Raw genomic sequence first — 21,431 nt, forward strand, 5'->3', positions numbered from 1 at the left:
GCTGTGTGTGGGACTCTTCTCTCTCTGCACTACAGGTTTTTTTTCCTGTGTGCTGTGTTATATTTTCCAAAACCTGTAAGTTTATTTTCTCCTCACTGACCTGGGTGTTTTTCTTATGCACCTTCCCTTGCATTAATTGAATTTCAGTTTTTAATCTACAACCTTCTAATGGTGTGATAACTAGTGATGGAGAAGTTTGTTGCTCTTTGAGATTTTTCAGCCAGTCAGAGGTGGGACATCCTGCCTACATTCTTTATCTCCTTTATCTCTTTTGTAATAGATTAACTGCAGAAAGGACTATTTATGTAATCCATTAATTTGTAGTGAAAATTTTTGTTATGTTTAGTTTAATAGAACTGTATTTCCTTCTCTCATACTTGTGTTTGCAAGGATAGGGATTCTGGATCATATTACTTCAGGCTTTGAGAGTAGACTGTTTTAATTGACTTGAGAGTATTGCTTTGATGGCCAAGGTGTTGCTATTTATTCTCTTATTCTGAATTGTGAGTAGATTCATGATGCTGAGTACCTCATATTACTCTCTGCTTTCCTCAAGAGTAAATAACATAGATGGTTTTTCTTAAAAACTACTTCTGTATTTCAAAACTATTTCTTAAGTCTCTGAGCTCAGAGTATCATGAACCCAGTCCCATTCTTTCAAATTCCAAGATTATTGTTAAAAAAGTAGAAACTTTACAATAAAAAGACAATAAAAATTTACTTAACTGCGAATGAGTCACTGTACATCAGATATTGAAAAATTAAGGAAAATAGTTCCCTCTAAAAACATGTTGTCTGTAGGTGCTGAAACTGAGAAGAAGGAGTGTTAAAGCATGTAAGTGTAGAAATGGGCTGCCAGGAGTCCAGAGGCACAGGGATGTTTGTCTTCTCTCTGTTTTCTCTGTCCTTCCTAATTTTCTGGTGTGAGTGCTGCTTTGTCCTGTCTGTTGGCCTGTGGAGTTCACGTCACTGTTATGCCTTTTCATCAGTACATTAATGTAAATGTGAGATATTAAATAGAATAAAGTTTCTCTTAATGTTTCCATGCCATCTTCAGCCTTGTTTCCTATGGAAATGAGGCCCAGGTGAGGCAGCTGTGTCCGTTTATCCCTGCTTCCCACAGCTTTTGGGAAAGTTGCTTGTGGGACAGCTCCATCTGCCCGTGTCGGGGGCTCCGTGCCGGCTGGGAGCTCCGCCTGGCTGGGGCCCCGCGCTGGATCAGCCCGGCTGGGGCCCCGCGCTGGATCAGCCCGGCTGGGGCCCCGCGCTGGATCAGCCGGCTGGAGCTCGGGGGCAGCGGCAGCGCCGCCTCCCGCTGCCCTCGGCCGTTTGGTGTCGGCGCTAACGAGCTGGCAGAGCCGTCAGAAAGGTTTGGGAGATAAGGAGCTGTACGCGTCGTAGGTAGTGAGAAGTATTGCAACACACCTGTTCTGGGATACAGAACAGAATCCTACTGTAAAACGAGATTTTTGGGGTTTTTTTTGGATTCCAGTGTTCACTGGGAAAAAGTGGATAATACTGCCTTGTGGTCAAAATCATAACGTGCCCAATTATGCTCCATCTCTTTTTATCTCATCTTATCAGGTTTGCTTTTATAAGAGGAAGCATCAGATACATCTTTAAAACAGAATTCTGAGTTCCTAAATTTAGAAAGAGGATAAATGACCTTGTTGTTAAAAGTTACTTGTATAGCTGGATATTTTGTTCAGAGTATTGGAATTGTGACATGCTGTTCCAGCATTTCTTTAAACATAGGCAACCCCTTCCCTCTTTGGTTAAGTACTGATTTCATAATAATACTGTTTTAAGATCAGAGTTTTTGGAATTCAAGTACTTCCTGAGATCTTGAGATTTGAAATTTTATAGTTGTAGACATGCATTAGGGAGCCAAATGTGCTGCTGCTGGTTTAAGCAATGCTGATTTGATTCCCATAAGTCAGTGTCAGAGACATTTCCCCGTTGGTGCTGTTGCCAGTTGCTGCAGAGGCCAAGTCATGAGTAAGTTCCCCATTGGTAAGTTGTCACTGCCCAGGTGTGAACACTGATACTGTCAATTTTTGCAGACCATTTTTTCTTCAGAAGCTCTGGATGAGCGCCTTGTATATTGTAATACAGTTTCATCTGGGTGGGATAGACAGGATATAAATGTCATTTTATTGTTTGGGAGATGGCAGAGGGAATGTGCAATGCTTCTTAAGAAACATGTCTTCTTTATTGTGAACTTTTATTTATAAACATATTTCAGAATAGTTAAAATTAATACCAGGAGCACTCTACATTAGATTGGAATGCAGGTGTCTCATTATCCACTCTGAGTAGATGCAGGGAATTGGTAAATCTAGGATGTTTCCATAATCCAAAGTAAAATGTTAGAAAGGCCAAAGTAGGGGTGGCTATTGGGAATCAAACTGGTGTTACTAATGAAAACAAAGTGATGGCTCTTCAAAAGGCATCACATGCAATGGTGTCCTGTCATCCCACCTATGCAGGTATTTAAGCATGTACGTGTGTGAAAATTATTTTTGGTGTTAAGAAATTAATTTAGCCTGAAGTAAAAGCCTAGGTGGTTGTAATTGCCTCTTGTGGTCCTGCCTGGCCCACCTGACCCTGCCATGAGTCAGCAGAATGCCCCTGCATTCTGGGCTGTAGTACCAGGGGTCAACTGTAAGGCTGAAGGTGAGTCTTCCCCCTCTGCTCAGTACTTACCACATCCAGGTGTGGGTTCTCTGTTCCCAACAAAGGCATTGACACACTGAAATAAGTCTGTTGGAAGATCACCAAGATCACAGGGAGGCTGGAGAACATGATATCTAGAGAGAAACAGAGAGAACTGGGTTCTTGATCTGTAAAAAGAGAGGAGGAAATCTTATTACTGTGTTAAAACAAGCTAATGGGAGAGCATAGTGAGGATGAAGCTGGTTTCTCCCCCAAGCTCTGCAGGGATAGGATGAAAAGAAGCAAACACAGTATGGGGCATGGCAATTTCCAGGCTGGTATCAGGGAGAACCTTTTCTCTGTGTGCCCAGAGAGACCCACTGCTTCTCTGTTCCTGGAGATACTAAAGCCTTAGCCAAGCCTCTGATCTGCTTGGAGCAGGGACCTGAACTAGGTGCTCATCACAGTTTCCTCCTAATCAAAATTGTCCTGTGATTTTACCCTTTTGTGTTCAATATATGTTACCTTTTGTGCCCTTAGCCAAATGAAACCAAAGCTTGGAGGGCTGGAAACCCTAAAGACGCTAAAGCTCTTACAAAAATGTTGGTTGAGTAGAAGTAGAGAGAAATTGTAGCCTTTGATAAATCTTGGTAATTGCAGCCTTTCTGATATTATTTCCGTTTGCTCTGCTGGCAGGGAGGTTTGTGCATCCAGCTTAGTCAGCACTGCTCGCTCTTCAGCTGCTACTTGTGCTGAGTGCTGGAGATTCTGGGGACATCTGGGGAGGGGTGAGGAAAGAAAGAAGCAAGCTGATGCCTTTTCACAGTGAGGATAATCCAGCATTGGAGCAGGTTGGCCAGAGGAGTTGTGCAGTTTCTTTCCTTGACGCTTCTCAGGGCTGGGGCAGTCTTGTCTGAACTCATTACTGGCCCTGCTTTGAGCAGGAGGATGAATTACTTAATGTCCCATCTAACCTGCATTATCCCATGATCCTAAGTAGTGGAAGGGGGAATGTTCTTGGGAGATGTGTGGAAAGGTCGGTGAGGTGAGGATGCACGCTGATGTTTCAAGCATGTACTTTTCTTAAGTTTGAGGTACTTTGTTTTCATCAGTCTTGAATTATTTTTCTTTCAGATGGACTTGTTTATGTTCAAGATCTTAAATTCCTTGGGTTGTAGAAACTTCAAGGTGTTTTTATTTCACAGTTTGTGCTGAAGACAACTTTGCAGAACAACATGCTTACAAAATGATTAGTTTTTACTTGTCGGGTCCATTCCTTAGTTCAAGAAAACATAAACTATTATTCTGATGAGTCACGCATTTGTGAGTTAAGTGAATATGGGTGGGCTGTGAAAAATGACTAAAATACCAACAGCAATTTAAAAGTACTTGTTTTCCTGTGGTTCTGCAGGTCTGCCTGGGTAACACAATGCCAGCTGAGCGCAAAAAGCCAGCAAATATGGAAGAAAAAGAATCTCAGTTAAATAATAAAGAAAAAGAATTTAGTGAAAGGCGACCAGTGAGCACCAGGGAGAAGCCGAAAGAAGATGTGAAGGTTGGTGTGAAGAGAGAGACTTTAAAGGTTCCTGAAGATAAAAAGAAAAAAATGGAAGAGGATAAAAGAAAGAAGGAAGACAAGGAGCGGAAGAAAAAAGAGGAGGATAAAGTAAAGGCAGAAGAGGAGCAAAAGAAGAAAGAAGAAGAAGAAAAAAAGAAACTTGAAGAAGAGGAGAAAAAGAAACAAGAGGAGGAAGAGAAAAAGAAACAAGAAGAAGAAGCTGCTCAACTGAAGTAAGTTATCTTTTAAAGGTTTAGTTGGGCCAAATGCTGGAGTTCTGTTATCAGGATTATGGTCAGAGTTATAAAAGATGAAGTGTTGGAGTTACTTTTAATAAGTGGCATGTAGTGTTATAAATTTTACATACCTGTCTGATTGTGCTTTATGACTTCTAAGAGGTTTTGAGTTTTCACTTGTAACCTCTGTTACTTTGGTCTCTGTTGTGGGGGTTTGATAGTGTTCTGCATGTGATGACCATGGAGAGCACAATTGTGCTTGAGCAAATGTTGTGATTTAACCCCAGCTGGCATCAGCCCCACACAGCCACTCCCTCCCCTCAACAGGATGGGGAGGAGAATTAGAAGAGTAAGAGTGAGAAATCTCATGGGTTGACATAAAGACAGTTCAATGGGTAAAGCAGAAGCTGTGCAGGCAAGCATACCAGAACAAGGAATTCATTCCCCACTTCCCAGCAATCCCCAGGATGGCAGGGCTCCATCAAATGTTAACAGTGACTTGGGAAAACAAACACCATCACTCCTATCATCTCTCCCCTTCCTTTTTCCCCCAGATTTATGTGTTGGCCATGATGTCATATGAACTGGGATATCCCTGGGGTCAGCTGTCCTGGCTGTTTCCCCTCCCATCTCCTTGTGCACCCCAGACTCCTCCTTGGTGGGGTGGGGTGTGGAGCAGAAAAGGCCTTGACCATGTGTAAGCCCATCCCAGCAATAGTGAAAACACCCCTGTGTTATCAGCACTGATTCCAGCACAAATCCAAAGCACAGCCCCATACAGGATACTCTGAAGAAAATTAATTCTGTCCCAGCCCAAACCTGAACAATAAAGAAGCACAGATGCACTTAAGGTGAAGTGTTATTGTCCAAAAATTGGGAATACAGACTTAACAGGTCTACAGATCATACATAACAGGAGCAAATCTGATCTGAGAAATGACTTTTAATCAGTCACAGACAACTGATAACTGGATGGCAAACTCAGAATGTAACCTGGCAGTTTAATATGTGATGTTACCAAGACCACGTTCCTTATTATGTTATCCAACCATAGTACAGTGTTGAAGGTGGCATCTTTATAGGTCTGAAATATTTCACTTTTAAGACTGAGGGCATGTCATAGCCAAATTATATCTGGTACAGATGTATTTCATCTATTCCAAATTTTCTGTGTAATTTTAGTATTCTGGCAATAAAAGATTCTCCTTAAATGTGTAATGCAGTAACCTTTGAAAGGCTGTTTCCTCTTCTGTGAGAACTTAATCTGTAGTAAATGGAGTTTCGTGTTAATATTTTTGAAGTCTGTTGGGATTAATATGTTCTGCATAGAAATGTTTGAGAAATTTTGTTTTGTAACAAGTAGTAGTTGCCCTTTGCAACACAAAAATGAAACAGAGTTTCTGAAGCTGATGCTTCAGCTTTCTAGGATTAGCTTAGTAGATATTAAAGAAGAGAGTAAGATGAAATTGTGTTAGAACTCCTGAAGCTTTTCCAACTGTGACCTTTTTCCTTTGAAGTGATACTTTGAGATCAAGTGTCCATAACAAAAATGACTGATTTTTGTCACACAGGGAGAAGGAGGAAGCACATCAGCTCCATCAGGAGGCTTGGGAGCGCCATCAGGCAAGGAAAGAGCTCCGCAGCAAAAACCAGAACGCACCGGAGAGTCGTCCGGAGGAAAACTTCTTCAGCAGGCTGGACTCCAGTCTGAAGAAGAACACTGCTTTTGTTAAGAAGCTAAAAACCATTACAGAGCAACAAAGGGACTCGTTGTCCCATGACTTTAATAGCCTGAATTTAAGCAAATACATTGCAGAAGCAGTAGCTTCTATTGTGGAGGCCAAACTGAAAATATCAGACGTGAACTGCGCTGTGCACTTGTGTTCCCTCTTTCACCAGCGATACGCTGATTTTGCTCCTTCGTTACTTCAGGCTTGGAAAAAACATTTTGAAGCAAGGAAAGAAGAGAAGACTCCCAACATTACCAAGTTAAGAACTGATTTGCGTTTCATTGCAGAATTGACAATAGTTGGGATTTTCACTGACAAGGAAGGTTTGTCTTTAATCTATGAGCAGCTTAAAAATATTATTAACGCTGATCGAGAATCCCACACTCACGTTTCTGTGGTTATCAGCTTTTGTCGGCACTGTGGAGATGACATTGCTGGTTTGGTACCAAGGAAGGTAAAAACTGTTGCAGAGAAGTTTAACTTGAGCTTTCCTCCTAGTGAGATAATTAGCCCAGAGAAACAACAGCCCTTCCAGAATTTGTTGAAGGAATACTTTACATCTTTGACCAAACACCTGAAAAGGGACCACAGGGAGCTACAAAATATTGAAAGACAAAACAGGTGACAATTGAATGTTGCTTTTTACTTATGAATAAAAATTAGTTTATTTATGAAATGCCTAGATTTGTTGCAGTATTGATGAACAAAGTCTTTTAGCAGTGTGTAGAAGATAAGTGTGTTTTGCAGTGTTTCTAAAAAAAGTTCTAAATTTGTTCTGAATACTTAAAAAGCAGAGACAAAACCGACTCTTTGAATATCTTTTAAAGGAAAGGGAGGTTGACCTTTAGCTGTAATTCTCTTTCCTCTGTTTGGTGCTGTTTCCTTATCAGCATGAGAGCAATGCTGCTTTCCCAGCTGGTACTGTCCTTTTCCAGTTGGCACAATCTGATTTCTCCCTTTCCACCCACATGTATCAAACGAAGCATATGCCACAATTGCTTTGGCTTGTTTACTTTTTTTACTGTACCAGGGTGAAGGAAAAAAATAGGTTAAATTAAGAAGGTATCTGTTACACTCCAAGGTGGACAAATATATATTAAATAAATGTATTAAAATGTTTTGAGGGCATAGACAATTTGATAAAAGTCCTCCTAAATACTTATATGTAGTACTAATATTGCAGGGTATGAATATGCAGGCTTTGAGCTCTGAATGATTTTATTTCTGCCATGTTCATATTGTTTAATAACTGTTTGCTTTAAAGCATCCTGAATTCTCATTATTGGAGCCAGCCTAAATCCAAATGCTATTCTTAAAACAATCATTCTTAATTTCTTCTGGAAGCATTCCAGTCAGATAGAAGTGAACATGTTACTGTTTATAGACACATATTTCAGCTAAAAGGCTGGACATCCATCCAGAACCAAATGTATGCTTGGAATGCATTAAATTTTTATGTTTCCAAAGCAAGAGTGCTTTGTGCTGATGGGTTTTGTGCTGCAGTCCTATCTGGTCTCAGCCAAGTGTTGAATTTCACAGGATCATAAACTGACTCTTGAGCTACTGTTATTTCTACAAGTACCTTACTAATCCATAGTACATTACTGACTAAGGTGTAATTTTTTCAAAGTGAATGAATATGAACCTTTATACTTGTACAATTATCATTAGTTCTGGGCATATTGGTTCTGGCTGGTGTTTCAATGAGTGGGTGTTACAAAGTCTTTATGACAGAAAATAGAGTGAAAAAGTTTCTGAGAGGTATATGTTAAGAAAGCAAGAAGCAGAAAGAATGTAAGTGATCTGGGAGAAAGAAACATACTTTAATATTTACTTGTACAACTGCATAAAAATGTGTGGACAGGGCCTGAGCAGCCTGGTCTGACCTCATCACTGAGCCTGCTTTGAGTAGATCAGACAAGGGCAGGTGAGGGACCTCTTTGAGCACCTTGTCATTGAATTATCCCTCCCTGTCAACTTGGCTGCAAGGCTTTGTTTTGGGGAAGGAATGTGAGGAGCTATCATTTATCACTGGATTAAGAGAACTCTTGTTATTTCTCTCTCTGAACTTTAAAGTGTCTCTTTTAACTCCTTAATGAAAGTTGAGGGATAAGTTTTGTTAAATAAGACATCAAAATCTTTCCTGCCACATTTTATTTGTTTACAACATCTATAACAGATTTGTGGCATTTGCTTGCAGCAAAGTGCAAGGCTTGAGGAGGGCAAGACAGAGATTAGCCAAGTAAAAAGTCTATGAATATTACAGAAGTCTTCCTGTACTGTGGATTTTGGGAAGGTGATTGTGCAGTTGATCCCTTACTTGCTTTTGAATTTATTTCTTTTTTTTATGGGTGGTAGTTTTTTTGGGGTGTTTTTGTTCGGTTGGGTTGGTTAGTTTTTTGGGGTTTTTTAATCCCAATAATCCTGTTGGATAAAACAGTTCTCTGTGTGTTGAAAATCTGATTCATTTTGCTGTAGTTTTTATTCACAGTGTTACTCCACAATCAATGAAGTGAATAGGGAGTGAACTGTTCCCTTTAGTGCATCAACTGTGTCACATGTTAAGATTATGATATTTTGTCAGGTGAATAATTCATCAATTTATCTCTGTCAGGAGAATGACCGTGAAATAATTTAAGCTGTACAATTTGGCCGAATTAATTGAAGATTACTGTGCTAAATTAACCATGCTTTAGTGCTGTGTTACCTGTGGAGTAATTCAGGTAAAATTAAAGCAGACTCAGGCACTGCTGGTTAAATGGATGGTTAGGAAAAGTACCTTGAGTTACTCTTTGACTTTAATACAACATAGAACTTGGTGGTCATTTGGTTGCACAGCTGAGGGCACAACAAAACTTGTCAGGCTGTGTCATTGCAAGGAAACACCTTGATTCTCATATTCTGAAGAGAGTTTTCAAAAATAAGTGTTAGCTGTGGAAGAAACTTCTTTTGTCTATATTAAGGATGTTTTTAAGATGTGCTGAGCTTGCCTTGTGTTTGAAGAGCCATGAAGTAAGACAAGTACTGTGTGCTGTACTTGTATTCAGAGGTGAACTGTGCTTTTTAAAGTTTGCTTCGTTTGCTTTAGCTGCTTTGAATTTAACACTTGTCTTCTTGAAACTGAAATTGAGAACTGAAAGTCTTGTACTGTTGTTACAGCACTTTGCTTTTTTTGTTTTTCAATAATAGCAGAGAGCTTCAATGCTCGTGTTTAAAGCTGCTGGTTTAAAATATGCATGCAATGGACAGTGGTCTCCATGGAAAGGCTATGAATTGACACTTAATGTGTTTCCTGAATCCAAACTGAACTACTGCACTACACAAATACTCAGTGGTTATTTAATTTGTTAATTTTTCTTTGCTGTACTTTGCAGGAGCAGGCAATACATGTTAAATAAGTGTGTTTTGTCAGAGAAAACAGAACTTTTGCCAGCATTAATGCTTCTTGCTCTCTTGCCAGATGCCTGTGTCCAGTTTTGGTTCTGAGCAGGGATAAGGGATTTTGTTGCTCACCCTGTGAATGTGTGCAAAAAGACTTTTGTTTTACAATTGACCTGGAACAAGAAGACTGATATCCCTCAACTTAACATTGTCTTAAGTATTTCAGAATTCTTATGCCACAAAATGCTTTGGCAAGACTGTGGCTGTTTGCCTATTGCATAATAAAAGCCTAATGGTAATGGAATCCTACAGGTGATACAACCTGCTTTGGGAATTGTGGCATTGGCACCTTTTTTCAGACTTCTGATGCTTTCATCTCAGTGCAGGGTACCTGGTCAGTGGTTCCAGCACTTGTAAGAAAGAGCTTGTAGGTTCTTTCAAGTGCAAGTTACTTTTGACAACAGACTTCAATGTTAAAAATTATTATTTGAAACAGGTATGAATAATTTTGTAAAAGAAAATAAAGAGCAGCTGAAGAAACAAATATGGCTGCTCATAGTTTGGACTGATAGACTTGAAATAACTTGTTTTGTTGGAAAGTCAGTGGGCTGCTTGCAAATCTTTTGGCCCTCCTGGTGATAATAGTTCATGTAATCATTTAAACAATGTGGAAATGGATTGTTACAGGTGCAAATCAACTTTTATCTAGCTTGTTGATAAAGTTGAGTATTCTATTTTACTATATAAGTCTTTTTAGGACTTTTACAGCCTAATTGTGGCAAAGAGTAAGTGGGCCTTTCTCTTCACATGGAAGCTGGAGCTGCTGTGACTGTACTGTCCTGTACAGGAAATTCAGTGTGGTTTGGAAAAATAATACTGTCACTTAAATCTTTGCTATTGCAGTCTAAACTAGAATTGTTACAGTTCCCTCAAAGAGGGCAAGTTAGCTTTGCTCAGAGAAATTCCTAATGGTTCAGCATAGCTGAAATATGTTTTAAGGAAAAAGGTGGTCTCACTGTAAGTTTGGTTTTTGTAGACGTATTCTCCACTCCAAAGGAGAGCTGAGTGAAGATCGACACAAGCAGTATGAGGAATTTGCAATGTCGTATCAGAAGCTCTTGGCAAATTCTCAGTCTCTGGCTGATCTTTTGGATGAGAACATGCCTGACCTCCCTCAAGAGAAGCCAACACCTGAGGGTAAGCCAGATTCTAAAGCAGGTCAACAGAACCCTGGACTGGGCTTGGGTGTGGTGGAAAAACTAACCAAAGCCTCTTAGCAATGTGTTCTTTCTGCTGGTTTCATTTCATTCAGCCTTTCCCCTACAGGATATCAGCTAATGAATAATAAATTTATTTTTTAAATTAAAGTAATTATGCCTAATATGTAACCATAACTGTTGTATATTCTGAGTACTTATGGAAACCTAAGTAATATCTCTTTGTGTCTGGGGATAGAGTAATAAATGGAAAATTATAAATGTTTTTAACCTGATCCCTTCACTTAATATTATGCAGGTTTTACTATTTAAAAACTGTTAGAGTTTTAAGAGCTGATACTGATAAAAAATATGCTTGAAGTCTATTTTGGGTCATGATGTTGTGGGCAGGAACATTGATAAGCCAGATAAGTCACTGGGTGTGGCTGTCTGGCCTCCTGAGCAGAAGTGCAGCTTTCAATGCCTTTAAGTCTAAACTTTGAGATTCATTGAGGTGTTGAAATGATGAATATCTTTTGCTTTAAATTATCTTGAACTTTAGAAAGCTCTATTTTTTTAATGCCTCTAAGTATTAAATTGTTCTTTTTAAACTTCATTCTTAAAACTTAGTGGAATGGAGAACATACAGTTCATCATACTCCAAGTGATTACTTTTAATGCTAATGTTGTTAAAGTCTGTTATAACTTTCTAATACCACATAATGTGCTGCTCAGTTTTTCTTGATTTGACTTCCTCTGATTGTGTCTATATTTTTAATCAAAATGAAATTTATGATTTTAAGATAATTTCTTGGTATGTCTATTACTAAGATTGAATTGTTAAAAACACTTTAAAGTATGCATTGAAATATTCAGGTGAAAACAGATGTAGTAATAAATAGTTTAACACTTTCCTAAAAGGACTCTTAAAGGTGCCTCCCTGTAGAAGATTGTAAATTTGTGTAAATAACTTCATTATTTTTTCACTGCTTTTGCAGAACATGGACCTGGTATTGATATTTTCACACCAGGAAAGCCTGGAGAATATGACCTGGAGGGGGGTATCTGGGAAGATGAAGATGCTAGAAACTTCTATGAGAATCTCATTGACTTGAAGGCTTTTGTGCCAGCAATTTTGTTTAAAGATAATGAAAAATATTCCCAGAACAAGGATTCCAGCAAAGATGAATCAAGAGGTAAGATGCTTAGATGAGTATTTTCTTCAACATATCTTGTCCAACAGATAAACAAACTTGATGGAAGTAACAAGTCTCTAATGAAATAATTGTGGTTATCAGGACAGTACACCAGTTTGGATGAATTTTTAGGGGATGAACTAGGTGGGATAGGGATTACCCCTGGTTATTAAGGAAGAAAAAAGGTAAATGCATTTTAATATTGTTAGAATTGTGAATTTCAAGTAATTGGAGGTTAACCAGTGTGAGTAAATACCAACTTTTCTGGGAGAAATGGGAAGAGTTTTCCCTTTTTTGCAGATGTTAGTGTTTGGGTTTTTTCACTGTTATTTTCTTATTAAATTATTAATGGTAGGTGAACATTAATTGTCAGCATAAAATTTCTCTAGATTAGAGGGCCTGGGTGGTTCCTCTCTTCTGACACAGCTCTCAGTTCACAGCCAGGGCTGTGCAGACTTCAGGTACAATGGGATAAAAAGTCACCATTCCTGGCTCACACTGTAACAGGAGATGCATGATTGGAGAATTCTGACATTTCCCTGTAAGGCTCTTTAGACATTGGAGCAGCTTGCCCAGGGAGACTGGAATCTCTGTCTTACTGTTTTAAAACAACTGGAAAAATACCTGAGAAATCTGGTGTGAATAGTGTTCATCCACTTTGGCCAAAAGGTTGAGCTGGAGCTATCACCACAGTCCATTTCAGACTAATTTTGTCTGTGATTCTGAACATGTTAATTGTTTGTGAGTCTGTATTTCCATAGGGTGTGTGCACTGTTTAGAAGTTGTCTTACTTGGCTTTGAAAAATTTTAGAGTTTTATTAAGGTTATCTGCCTTGAAATTTATATTTTTTTAAATGAAGCGTAGTCTACAAATGCAGTTGGAAGGAGGCCTGAAAAAACAGTCAAATTCTGTAGATTGTAATCTCTTGGAAAAATGCTCAGTATTGGACCAGTATTGTGGTCCAAGAAAAATACTAACTGTTCTTTTCTGAATCTTTATCAGATTCAGATATTGTGTTCAAAGAAACTAATAATCTTTATTTGACCTTTTATATGGCATGTTATTTCATTGGCACCTTCCTCCTGTTCTGCTTTTTCCTTTTTTTTCTTCATCTGTGTAAAAGATTGACACTAAAGAGACGTAAGTTTAGCAGCATTAATCTTCCTGTATTCTAATAATAACTATGTATATTTAACAGTTTGTTAGTATTTATTTGGTACTTCTACTTGACTTGTAAATAGATTCAAAAGATGCCAAAGATAATAAAGAAGCAGCTGGGAATGAGGATCTGGAATTGGAGCTGGAGAACCTGGATATTAATGATGATGCACTGGAGTTGGACTGTGGAGATGAGGCAGAAGATCTTACAAAGAAACTTCTTGATGAGCAAGGTAAAAAGAATTGATTTAAAGAATTTTTTCTTTGTGATTTGTTTTTTTTTTTTTTTTAACTTGGTTATCTTAGTTTGTGGATTTGTAGAGTGCATTCAGGGCAATTTTTTATTTATGAAACTAGCAGCTAGAAACTGCTAGGATTGTGATAAATGTTTTTGTAGCAAGTCATTCAGATAAAAGTGAAAATTATTTTAAAGATGTTTATGTATTGAAAGTTACCAATTCCTTCACACAGCTTTTAAAAGTAAGCAAATGTAAAGGTAGTTTTCTGAAAAGTGACTACAAAGAGGAATGAATACTTAACAGCTAAACATTACAAATGCACCTTTTGGGGAATGTGTTGGTATATGATTATATTTCATAATTTAAAAGTGTCTGCTGCTTGTTTATTTCCCTCTGTTAGAGCAAGAGGATGAAGAAGCCAGTACTGGATCTCATTTAAAACTTATAGTAGATGCTTTTCTTCAGCAGCTTCCAAATTGTGTCAACAGAGACCTCATAGACAAGGTACGGTCATAGTTTCAGTTTTTTGCACTCTTAAAAGCTGTAAGGCTAGATCAGATAGATAAGAAATAAAGTTTTCAAGCTTTGGAGTCTGACAGTAGCTGAATTAATTTTTAATCAGTCTGTATTCCTCTCAGTGGGCATGTTTTCTGACTATGCCAGGTCTAGCCAAAACTGAAGATTTTTCTTTGGTTTTTTTTAAAGCAGTTGTATGTAGTAGGAATAATTTTGTAAAAGCCATGTTTAAACACTATTTTCTGTTGCTTTCTTGAAAAGCCACTGCATTAAAGTGAAGTATTGCATTAACTTTGCTCTTTATAGGCAGCAATGGATTTTTGCATGAATATGAATACAAAAGCCAACAGAAGAAAACTGGTCCGAGCACTTTTCATAGTTCCCAGACAAAGGTAAGAAGGGAAGGGGACCAAGCTGGATCCACCCATTTATTATTTAATTTAACATGTGCATATATTTTTTTAAACCAGTGTATATTTCACTTGTTTATTCCTGATCTGCACTTTTAGAGTGGCTTATGCTGAAGCACCAAAGAAATATTTAGAATCAATGATCCACACCATGGTAAATTTTAAAAAAATTAAGGTTTTTAATAAGGAATTTTTTTTTTTTCTGGTGTTTGGTGTTTACAGCAGATCTCTTTTCATTACTTTTAAAATTACTTTAATTTTTGTGAAAATAACAGCAAAACCTACCTGATACCAAAAAGGGAGGTTTTATTTCATTCAGGACAACTTGCACTTCTTTGTGTTAGAGCCTGTGGACACTTAGAGCACAGTGTAGTTTACAAGGAGGATTTCTTGTGATGTGTTAATTCTGATGTGCATGGCCATTGTAACAGCCTTGTGCCTTCTGCAACAGCCAGTTCTAGGCCAGCCACTTTGAGCCTGGCCTCTTTTGTCTGTGTACATCTGCCTCTGTAAAGCTCTTGCTGTTTCTCCTTGTCTCTTGTGTAAGCAGATTTCCTGCACTTACAGGGAGAACCCTACTTCCAAAAATGTTTGCAAATATTCAAATAAAAACATTGAATTCATTGGAGGAATAATATATTTTTCTGTTCTCTGGTAAACTTGAGCCTTAAATAGGTAAAATTATGAAGAAGTTGCTTTTCTTGCTTTACCTTGCCCTGTTTCTCATGATAAGCTGTTTTGATGCTGAATTTAATATAATGTGAACATGGTAATCTTGGAAGTCTTGTTAAGAGTTTTGATTCCATTACCTTTTAACACTGGGGGGAAAAACATAACTTCAGTACCTGTTCTATCTCAACACATGTGTAGACTGGCTTTGAATAAACAGAGACTTTGGTGCTTTGTTTTCTTTAAGTTTAATCACTGCATGTGCTGTGTTTTCACCCCTAATTCAGCCTATGTCTACACCCCATCTGTAATAAGCATCTGCTGTGCTAATAGCCCTGTTCTCTTGCTGTGTGCAAACCAATGGTTTGTCTGCTGACTGAAGCATTAACCTGACTCTGGTGAAGCAGTGCACATAATCTTTCATTCTCTTGTGTGTTCTTGCTTCTAAAACTTACAGGTTTGACCTCAGTGTTTGGAGATTTTGATAGAGGCCTGATTGTGCCTAACATATTAATTAATTAATGACAGAGGAGACAGGCAACTGATTATCTTTTGTGTTAGATGTAACAAGGTCCTCTTCAGCCCAAATGTAGGTTGCTGAGGAACATTTCTGTTTATGTGCCTGCTGGTAATCATGAAATGCATCAAAACACAACATGAGAAGAATTTATTTTTCACAGCTTAGAACAACTACAGCAAAGAAAATCAGCAGGAGCACTTAGACTTCTGTCTTCAGCTGTGCCATAGTAGAGAACTTTCCACACCTGTAAAATGGAAGTAGCTTTTTGGCTGGTCTGTGACCATACAGTAATGTTTGTACCACTGCCCTGTATTGTTTCCTGGTGCTGTAGGTTCCAGATTGTTGAAATTGATTATTAACTCTTGGAACCTTTTGAAAATTCTTTATTCTCTTTGCATAATCTGCTAAACTGTGCTAGGTGCCAGTGAACTTGTAGATGTGCACAGTGAAAGGAGGTACTTTCAAACAGGAACAGCATGATAAGGCTTGTAAGTTCAGCAGTGTGATTTCATAGATGGCATGAAAGCAAAAGTTAAATTCCTGATATATTGCACTGTTAAAAAATTTGTCTGTGATCAGGCTGTACTGTGAACAGTTAATAAACTCCTAGAAGCATACATGGTTTCCTCATTGCCATTGATTTGTCATCTTCCCAGTGGTAATTCCATTGCCCTGTGGATTTGTATTAAAAGTAATAATAATTTTAAAAATACTAACTTTTCTCATGGACCTCAACAGAGCAGGATAGATGGTGGGATAGCCTCGAAGAGCTGCTGCTTTTGTGATGGTTCTGGTCTCCAGTAGTTGGAGCTAACACTGAAGTGAATGGCTCAGCTGATCTTCTCACTGCTTTGGTTATAAATATGAATTATTCCTAATATTAATAAGTGCTAATATTTGGTGTACAATTCTTTTTGAATTCCTTTTTCTGCTGTCTGCTCTGGGACCTACTTGACTAATAAATACTCAAGCTACCTTGATGCTTTTAAGATGTTAAGTTCATTTGTGTTTTTGTTCCTGCATTGGTGAGCCCATCTCTGGGCTATTCAGCTGGAGAAACAGGATGTTGACTGAGCTGCTTGTTCTGAACACAAGCAGCTGGATTGTAAATACCAGCTGAACTGCCCATAGATGCAGGCAATTTGAAAGGGCAACCTATCCCAAATATTTAAGTAAACTGCAGTTGGTAAAAGAGCAGTTCTGCTGTGTGTCTTCAAATCAGCATTCATAGTCGTTTCTGATGTAGAAAATTCTGTATATTCTGTAACACACTGCTTTGGGGCTTTGTGTTCTGTGCATCAATGATGATTTTGTGCTGTGCATCACTTCACTGAACTACAATGATATGGCTTTACCTTCCATTATTGTTGTTCCATACTTGTTTTTACTAGTCCAAAAATTTTTGCAATATTTCTCTGGGATACTGTGGGAGAAGAGTGCTTGTTAGGCTAATGTTTTTGAGGAGGGCTTTTTGTGAAAGCTTCAGAGGAGCAGTGTCCTTGAGGATGAGGATAAAGCAGTATGTTTTCAAAAAGCATTTCATTTCCAAGGATATCAGTTAATGCTGTTTAAGTTTACTGCTTTATTTGCAGCCATAATGAGGTATTTCAGTGACAGAATAAGTTCTCTTTCTTCTCCTGAGATCACTTTTGGGAAATGTGCAGGCACAACAGTTTCATCAAGAAAGTGTAAGACTGGTTTTTTGTTTGATGTGTAAAACAGACCCTGTGAAATCAAAGTCATTATGTAGTGTTGCCAGGGAGCTTTCTTGCTACCACTAGGGTTGGATGGATTGGGACAAATCAGGATTCTTCAGGACAGAAAACTTAATTTGACAAAAAAGGCCATTTCTTCCTCAGCTCACTGTAAATCAGTGTTAGAATGCATCTTTGCCCTGCTCTGTTGAATACTGATGAATGGATCACATTTACATTTTCAGCTGCGATTTGAACCTCCAACCCAACAGAACAGAAGGCCTTTTAAAAAGATTTTTCAATGCCAGTATACGAGTGGCTTTCACATTTGCATTGGAGGATTGATTTAAAACTAAATATTAGCCTTTTAATCCAGGACTGCAGGCAGTGATTTAACCCATAGTGCTCACAGCTTTAGGACCTTTTTGTGTTGTTCTTTGCTGAATTATTTTCCTGTACACAGAAATATTTAGGTTTACCAGAATACTGCAATTTTGTAAATATTTTTCTTTTACTCCAGTACGAGGACTCTGAAATATTTTCTCAGGCTTTGAATTCTAAACAATTCTAGATAAATGTTAAGCAGTATATAGGGGCTGTTGTGGCTTAGGGTATTTTTTGATGTTGCCATCATTGGTGGTCTGTGCTGCAAGTTTACATGCAGCAAAAGATATGTTGTTCACATGGAAGTTTTTAGTGTTATTATTGGTTGTTCTTCATGCAGAAGGTGTAGCTGCTTCTTAAGTGTTAAATAGTTGTTCACATTTTAATTCAAAAGCTGCAAGCCTCCTGTGTATTTCCTGTCAGCTTTTCATTCTGAGACTTCTCTGTAGCAAGGTTCTCTTTGTTCAGTTGAACTCGACTTATGAGTGTTTGCATGGCCTGTTCCAGTTGAGGATAAAATTGAGGGATGTGCTTGAGATCAACGAGTTTTATGTCCTGGCAAGGAAATAAAAGCCAAAAGTGCTTCCCTGGTAACATTCCAATTCCACATCATCCTTCTCTTCCCACTGAGCAGTGTGGGTGGCACTTAGTACCTGTTCAGCCCTGTGCATGCACTGCTTTTATCCATTATCATTGTGCTTGTGAGGCAGGAGTTCTGGCTCCATTGCTTCATTCTTTAAGCTGTCTTGTAGAATCAGAGAAATTAGGAAATGTACAAAATGCCCCCTTCACTCTTCCTGGGCATAAAATTTTGGATGCATCCATTTTAGAGAGATTGCAGTTAGGACTTTTGAGATAAGTTTTTCTGTAAGTTGGTTTATGATTGGTTTTATTTGTTTGGGCTTTTTAAAATAAACTGACATTTGAAATGGTAGAAAAAAGATATGCTCTTAGACTTTTTACTGATGTCTAGCTCATGTGAGCCTGAGATCCAGAGCTGACTAGATTTCAGTCCATGGTATGTGGTCTAAATGACAATGGTCAGAAGTGGTGCTTTTTACTGTGGGGCTGAATATTCAGTGTACTGCAGAGAGTGACTGCCCCATCTCTGATGCCAGATCTTGCTCCATAACCAGAAGAGCAGGAAGAGAAAGCAATGCTGTGGGGTTTGTGGGGCTTTAGTTAAGTTCTTCCCCACCCTTCTCCAGAGAAAAAATGCTTTTGAAGGGAACAGAGCACTGCATGTACCAGTAGATGGTGCCACTGATACTGGAATGTCTCCACTGCTGAGCATGAATTTTTGTCTCCCCTGAGAGGGAACAAACTCAATCTCTGATTGCCAATTTCAGCATAATTAACCCAAGCCTTTTCCTTATTATATTTCACCTATTTAGAAATACCCAGTCTTAGTAGGCTTCCCCATGAAGAAACCTTTTGTGTCCTGCAAGGGAATAACAACAATGTGCTCTAAGACTTTAATTTTCCCCTAGGTATACTCAGTTTACAGAGATGAAATTATTAGCTCTCAGCAGGCAGGTACTTGTTGAGACCAGAATAAAACTGTCTGGTATTTGTTTTAAAAGAGTTGCTATACAGAACTCCCCTCAGTTAAATACACCCTCTTAGCTCAGCCACAGTCTTCTCGTAGTTTAGCTTTTGTGGGTGTGTGTGAAGTAGTGAGACTTTCACTTCTCTCAAAGTTAATGGCTAAATGCTTAATAACATGGTAGTAATTTGCTGTGGGTAGTCAGCCTTGACTGTGTGTTCCAACAAGCTTGAAAAATGTAAATACTGCTTCAGTTATTGATTAACAGAAGAGATAAAAGCTGTTAAATAGGTAACTGAGACAGCCACAATGTTTCACCAGGAGTCTTGTGTTACCAGGAGGCTGCCTGGCTATGCTTTTTGGGGGGAGTATATTCTGATGCTTCTAACCCACAATTTAAATACATAATTGTCTCTTTCTGTAAATGGGTATTAAATGTCTTGGAAATGGGCTGCAGTAACGTAAAAGGAGAAGGGAGGCAGTTGTGATGGCTTTGTTTTGGAGTTTTTGTCTTGATGCTTTGTGCCAGGACAAGCTCTGTGTATCAGCTGTGCTTTTGGAGTTTTTTTTGTTAGCATATTTTTTCTTTTTGTTTTCCTTTCCTGAGCACTAGGGAAAACCTTAATTCTGCATAAAGTGTAAACTCAAGATGCATTTTTCCCTTACAGGCAATTTCTCAGTAGAAGCATGCAAATTTAAGATGTTCCTCTCCACTTACTTTGGCTTGTTCTAGAGTTCATCTGTTTACTGCATTAACTTAACATTCTGAAAATAAACCGAAAATACTTCCTTCAGCTTGTTAGATGACATTATGAGGCCTCAGAGTGCAGTTGGTTTCTCTGCATTTAAAACTGATATATACACAGCTGGTTTGCATAAATGTGCAAAGGAAGTGTGTGTGAAGGCATGTAATTAAGGCAAGAGAGAAGGAAATAAGGAAATTCTATAGAAAACTTGGAAATATTACCATTTGTGGCAGTGTTAGCTGAGTTTTTGGAAAATGAGTGGCCACATCACATCTGCTCAGCTTTGTTTTATGTAATAACTACTATTCATTTAGGAGTTTTCCACCTTAAAAGTAAAGATATTCTCTGCCTTCCTAGTTATGTCTTCTGCTTTTCAGAAAAAATATTAATACCTTGCCACAACCCATGCCTTGTCCGTAAGAACCTTTTTTTGTGTGTTGAGATGGATCTAAATTTTCTTTCTGTTTGGTAATTTATTGAAAGTCAAATTCTGTAGTTGATGGTATTCAGCATTTTACCTATGTCAGGAGTTAAAAAGGAAATGAACTATGGAGTATTCCAACAGGATATGGGGGTTTACTTTCTTGCATTATTTTTAAGTGATATTGCATTCTGAAGTGGGCCAAAAAAATTGCATGTGTGTAGTTCTGTCAGTGCATTGATTCTTTTCACAAGTAAAGTGGTACCTATATTTGTACACATTAATACATTTTTGTCTATTTTATCCTCTCCTTTGTTTGCAGATTGGATTTGCTACCATTTTATGCAAGACTGGTTGCCACATTGCATCCCTGTATGTCTGATGTAGCAGAGGATCTCTGTTCCATGCTGAGAGGCGATTTCAGGTTCCATGTATGTTTTGGTGATTTATATTTTTATTAAAACTGGATCAACTAATCTCATAAGTTGACCTTTGGGCAAAATACCCACTTTGTATTGTGTAGACACTACTTCTAAAATTCAGTGCATATTTTTCTGTCATCTCAGCAGTTGGAGAAAAAAGAAGATGAAGTTTTGTAACTTTAGAAGTCTTTGTAAAAGAGAAGTTTTTGCAACTTCCCATATATGCTTACATATTTATATAAATGAGCTGTACAACAGTTACAAAATTAGATACTTTGCTCCATCTGTTTTAAGAGTTTTCTGTAAATAAATAACTTGCTTTTAAAATGAGACCTGACCTATTCTAACATTTCCCACTACAAGGCTACTATTGGAGGGATCAGTATTATCATATAATATTTAATTAAAATTAGATTTTACAATTTTCATCTATCAAAATTTTCCACACAAATGTATTTTTCAGTGTAGTTTCCTTCACTTTCATTTTAACTCTTATAACCAAACTTGTTATGGTGCACAGTGATGATTCCTTCACCATTTTCTGAGCTCTGTGGCAGAGATTTCAATTTTTTTTCTAATATTGACATTAAAAATACGTATAATTTGTTCAGACTTACTTGAATCTTAATATTCTCAGAAAAACCTCTTTCTGTTGGGGAAATATGTTAGAATAGGTCAGGTCTCATTTTCTATTTTGCAGGTTATGTTTAGATGTTGATATATATTTGTGTTTGGTTCCTAAATTTATGCTGA

General features: G+C 38.0%; 1 protein-coding gene across 2 annotated transcripts in view; it reads left to right on the top strand.

Annotated features, from left to right (window-relative positions):
- Positions 1-21,431, top strand: part of UPF2 (UPF2 regulator of nonsense mediated mRNA decay) — a 52,013-nt gene that overhangs the window by 1,199 nt on the left and 29,383 nt on the right. For both annotated transcript variants that reach the window (XM_041413361.1, XM_041413362.1), the window contains exons 2-9: positions 4,067-4,446; positions 6,021-6,800; positions 10,597-10,757; positions 11,755-11,952; positions 13,195-13,344; positions 13,751-13,854; positions 14,173-14,258; positions 20,579-20,687. In XM_041413361.1, coding sequence (XP_041269295.1) covers positions 4,085-4,446; positions 6,021-6,800; positions 10,597-10,757; positions 11,755-11,952; positions 13,195-13,344; positions 13,751-13,854; positions 14,173-14,258; positions 20,579-20,687 — 1,950 coding nt within the window. In that variant the 5' untranslated portion in view covers positions 4,067-4,084. The remainder of the gene's footprint in view (positions 1-4,066; positions 4,447-6,020; positions 6,801-10,596; positions 10,758-11,754; positions 11,953-13,194; positions 13,345-13,750; positions 13,855-14,172; positions 14,259-20,578; positions 20,688-21,431) is intronic.

Source organism: Onychostruthus taczanowskii, unplaced genomic scaffold, assembly GCF_017590055.1.
Source record: "Onychostruthus taczanowskii isolate IOZ18803 unplaced genomic scaffold, ASM1759005v1 scaffold41, whole genome shotgun sequence".
Taxonomy (NCBI): Eukaryota; Metazoa; Chordata; class Aves; order Passeriformes; family Passeridae; genus Onychostruthus; species Onychostruthus taczanowskii.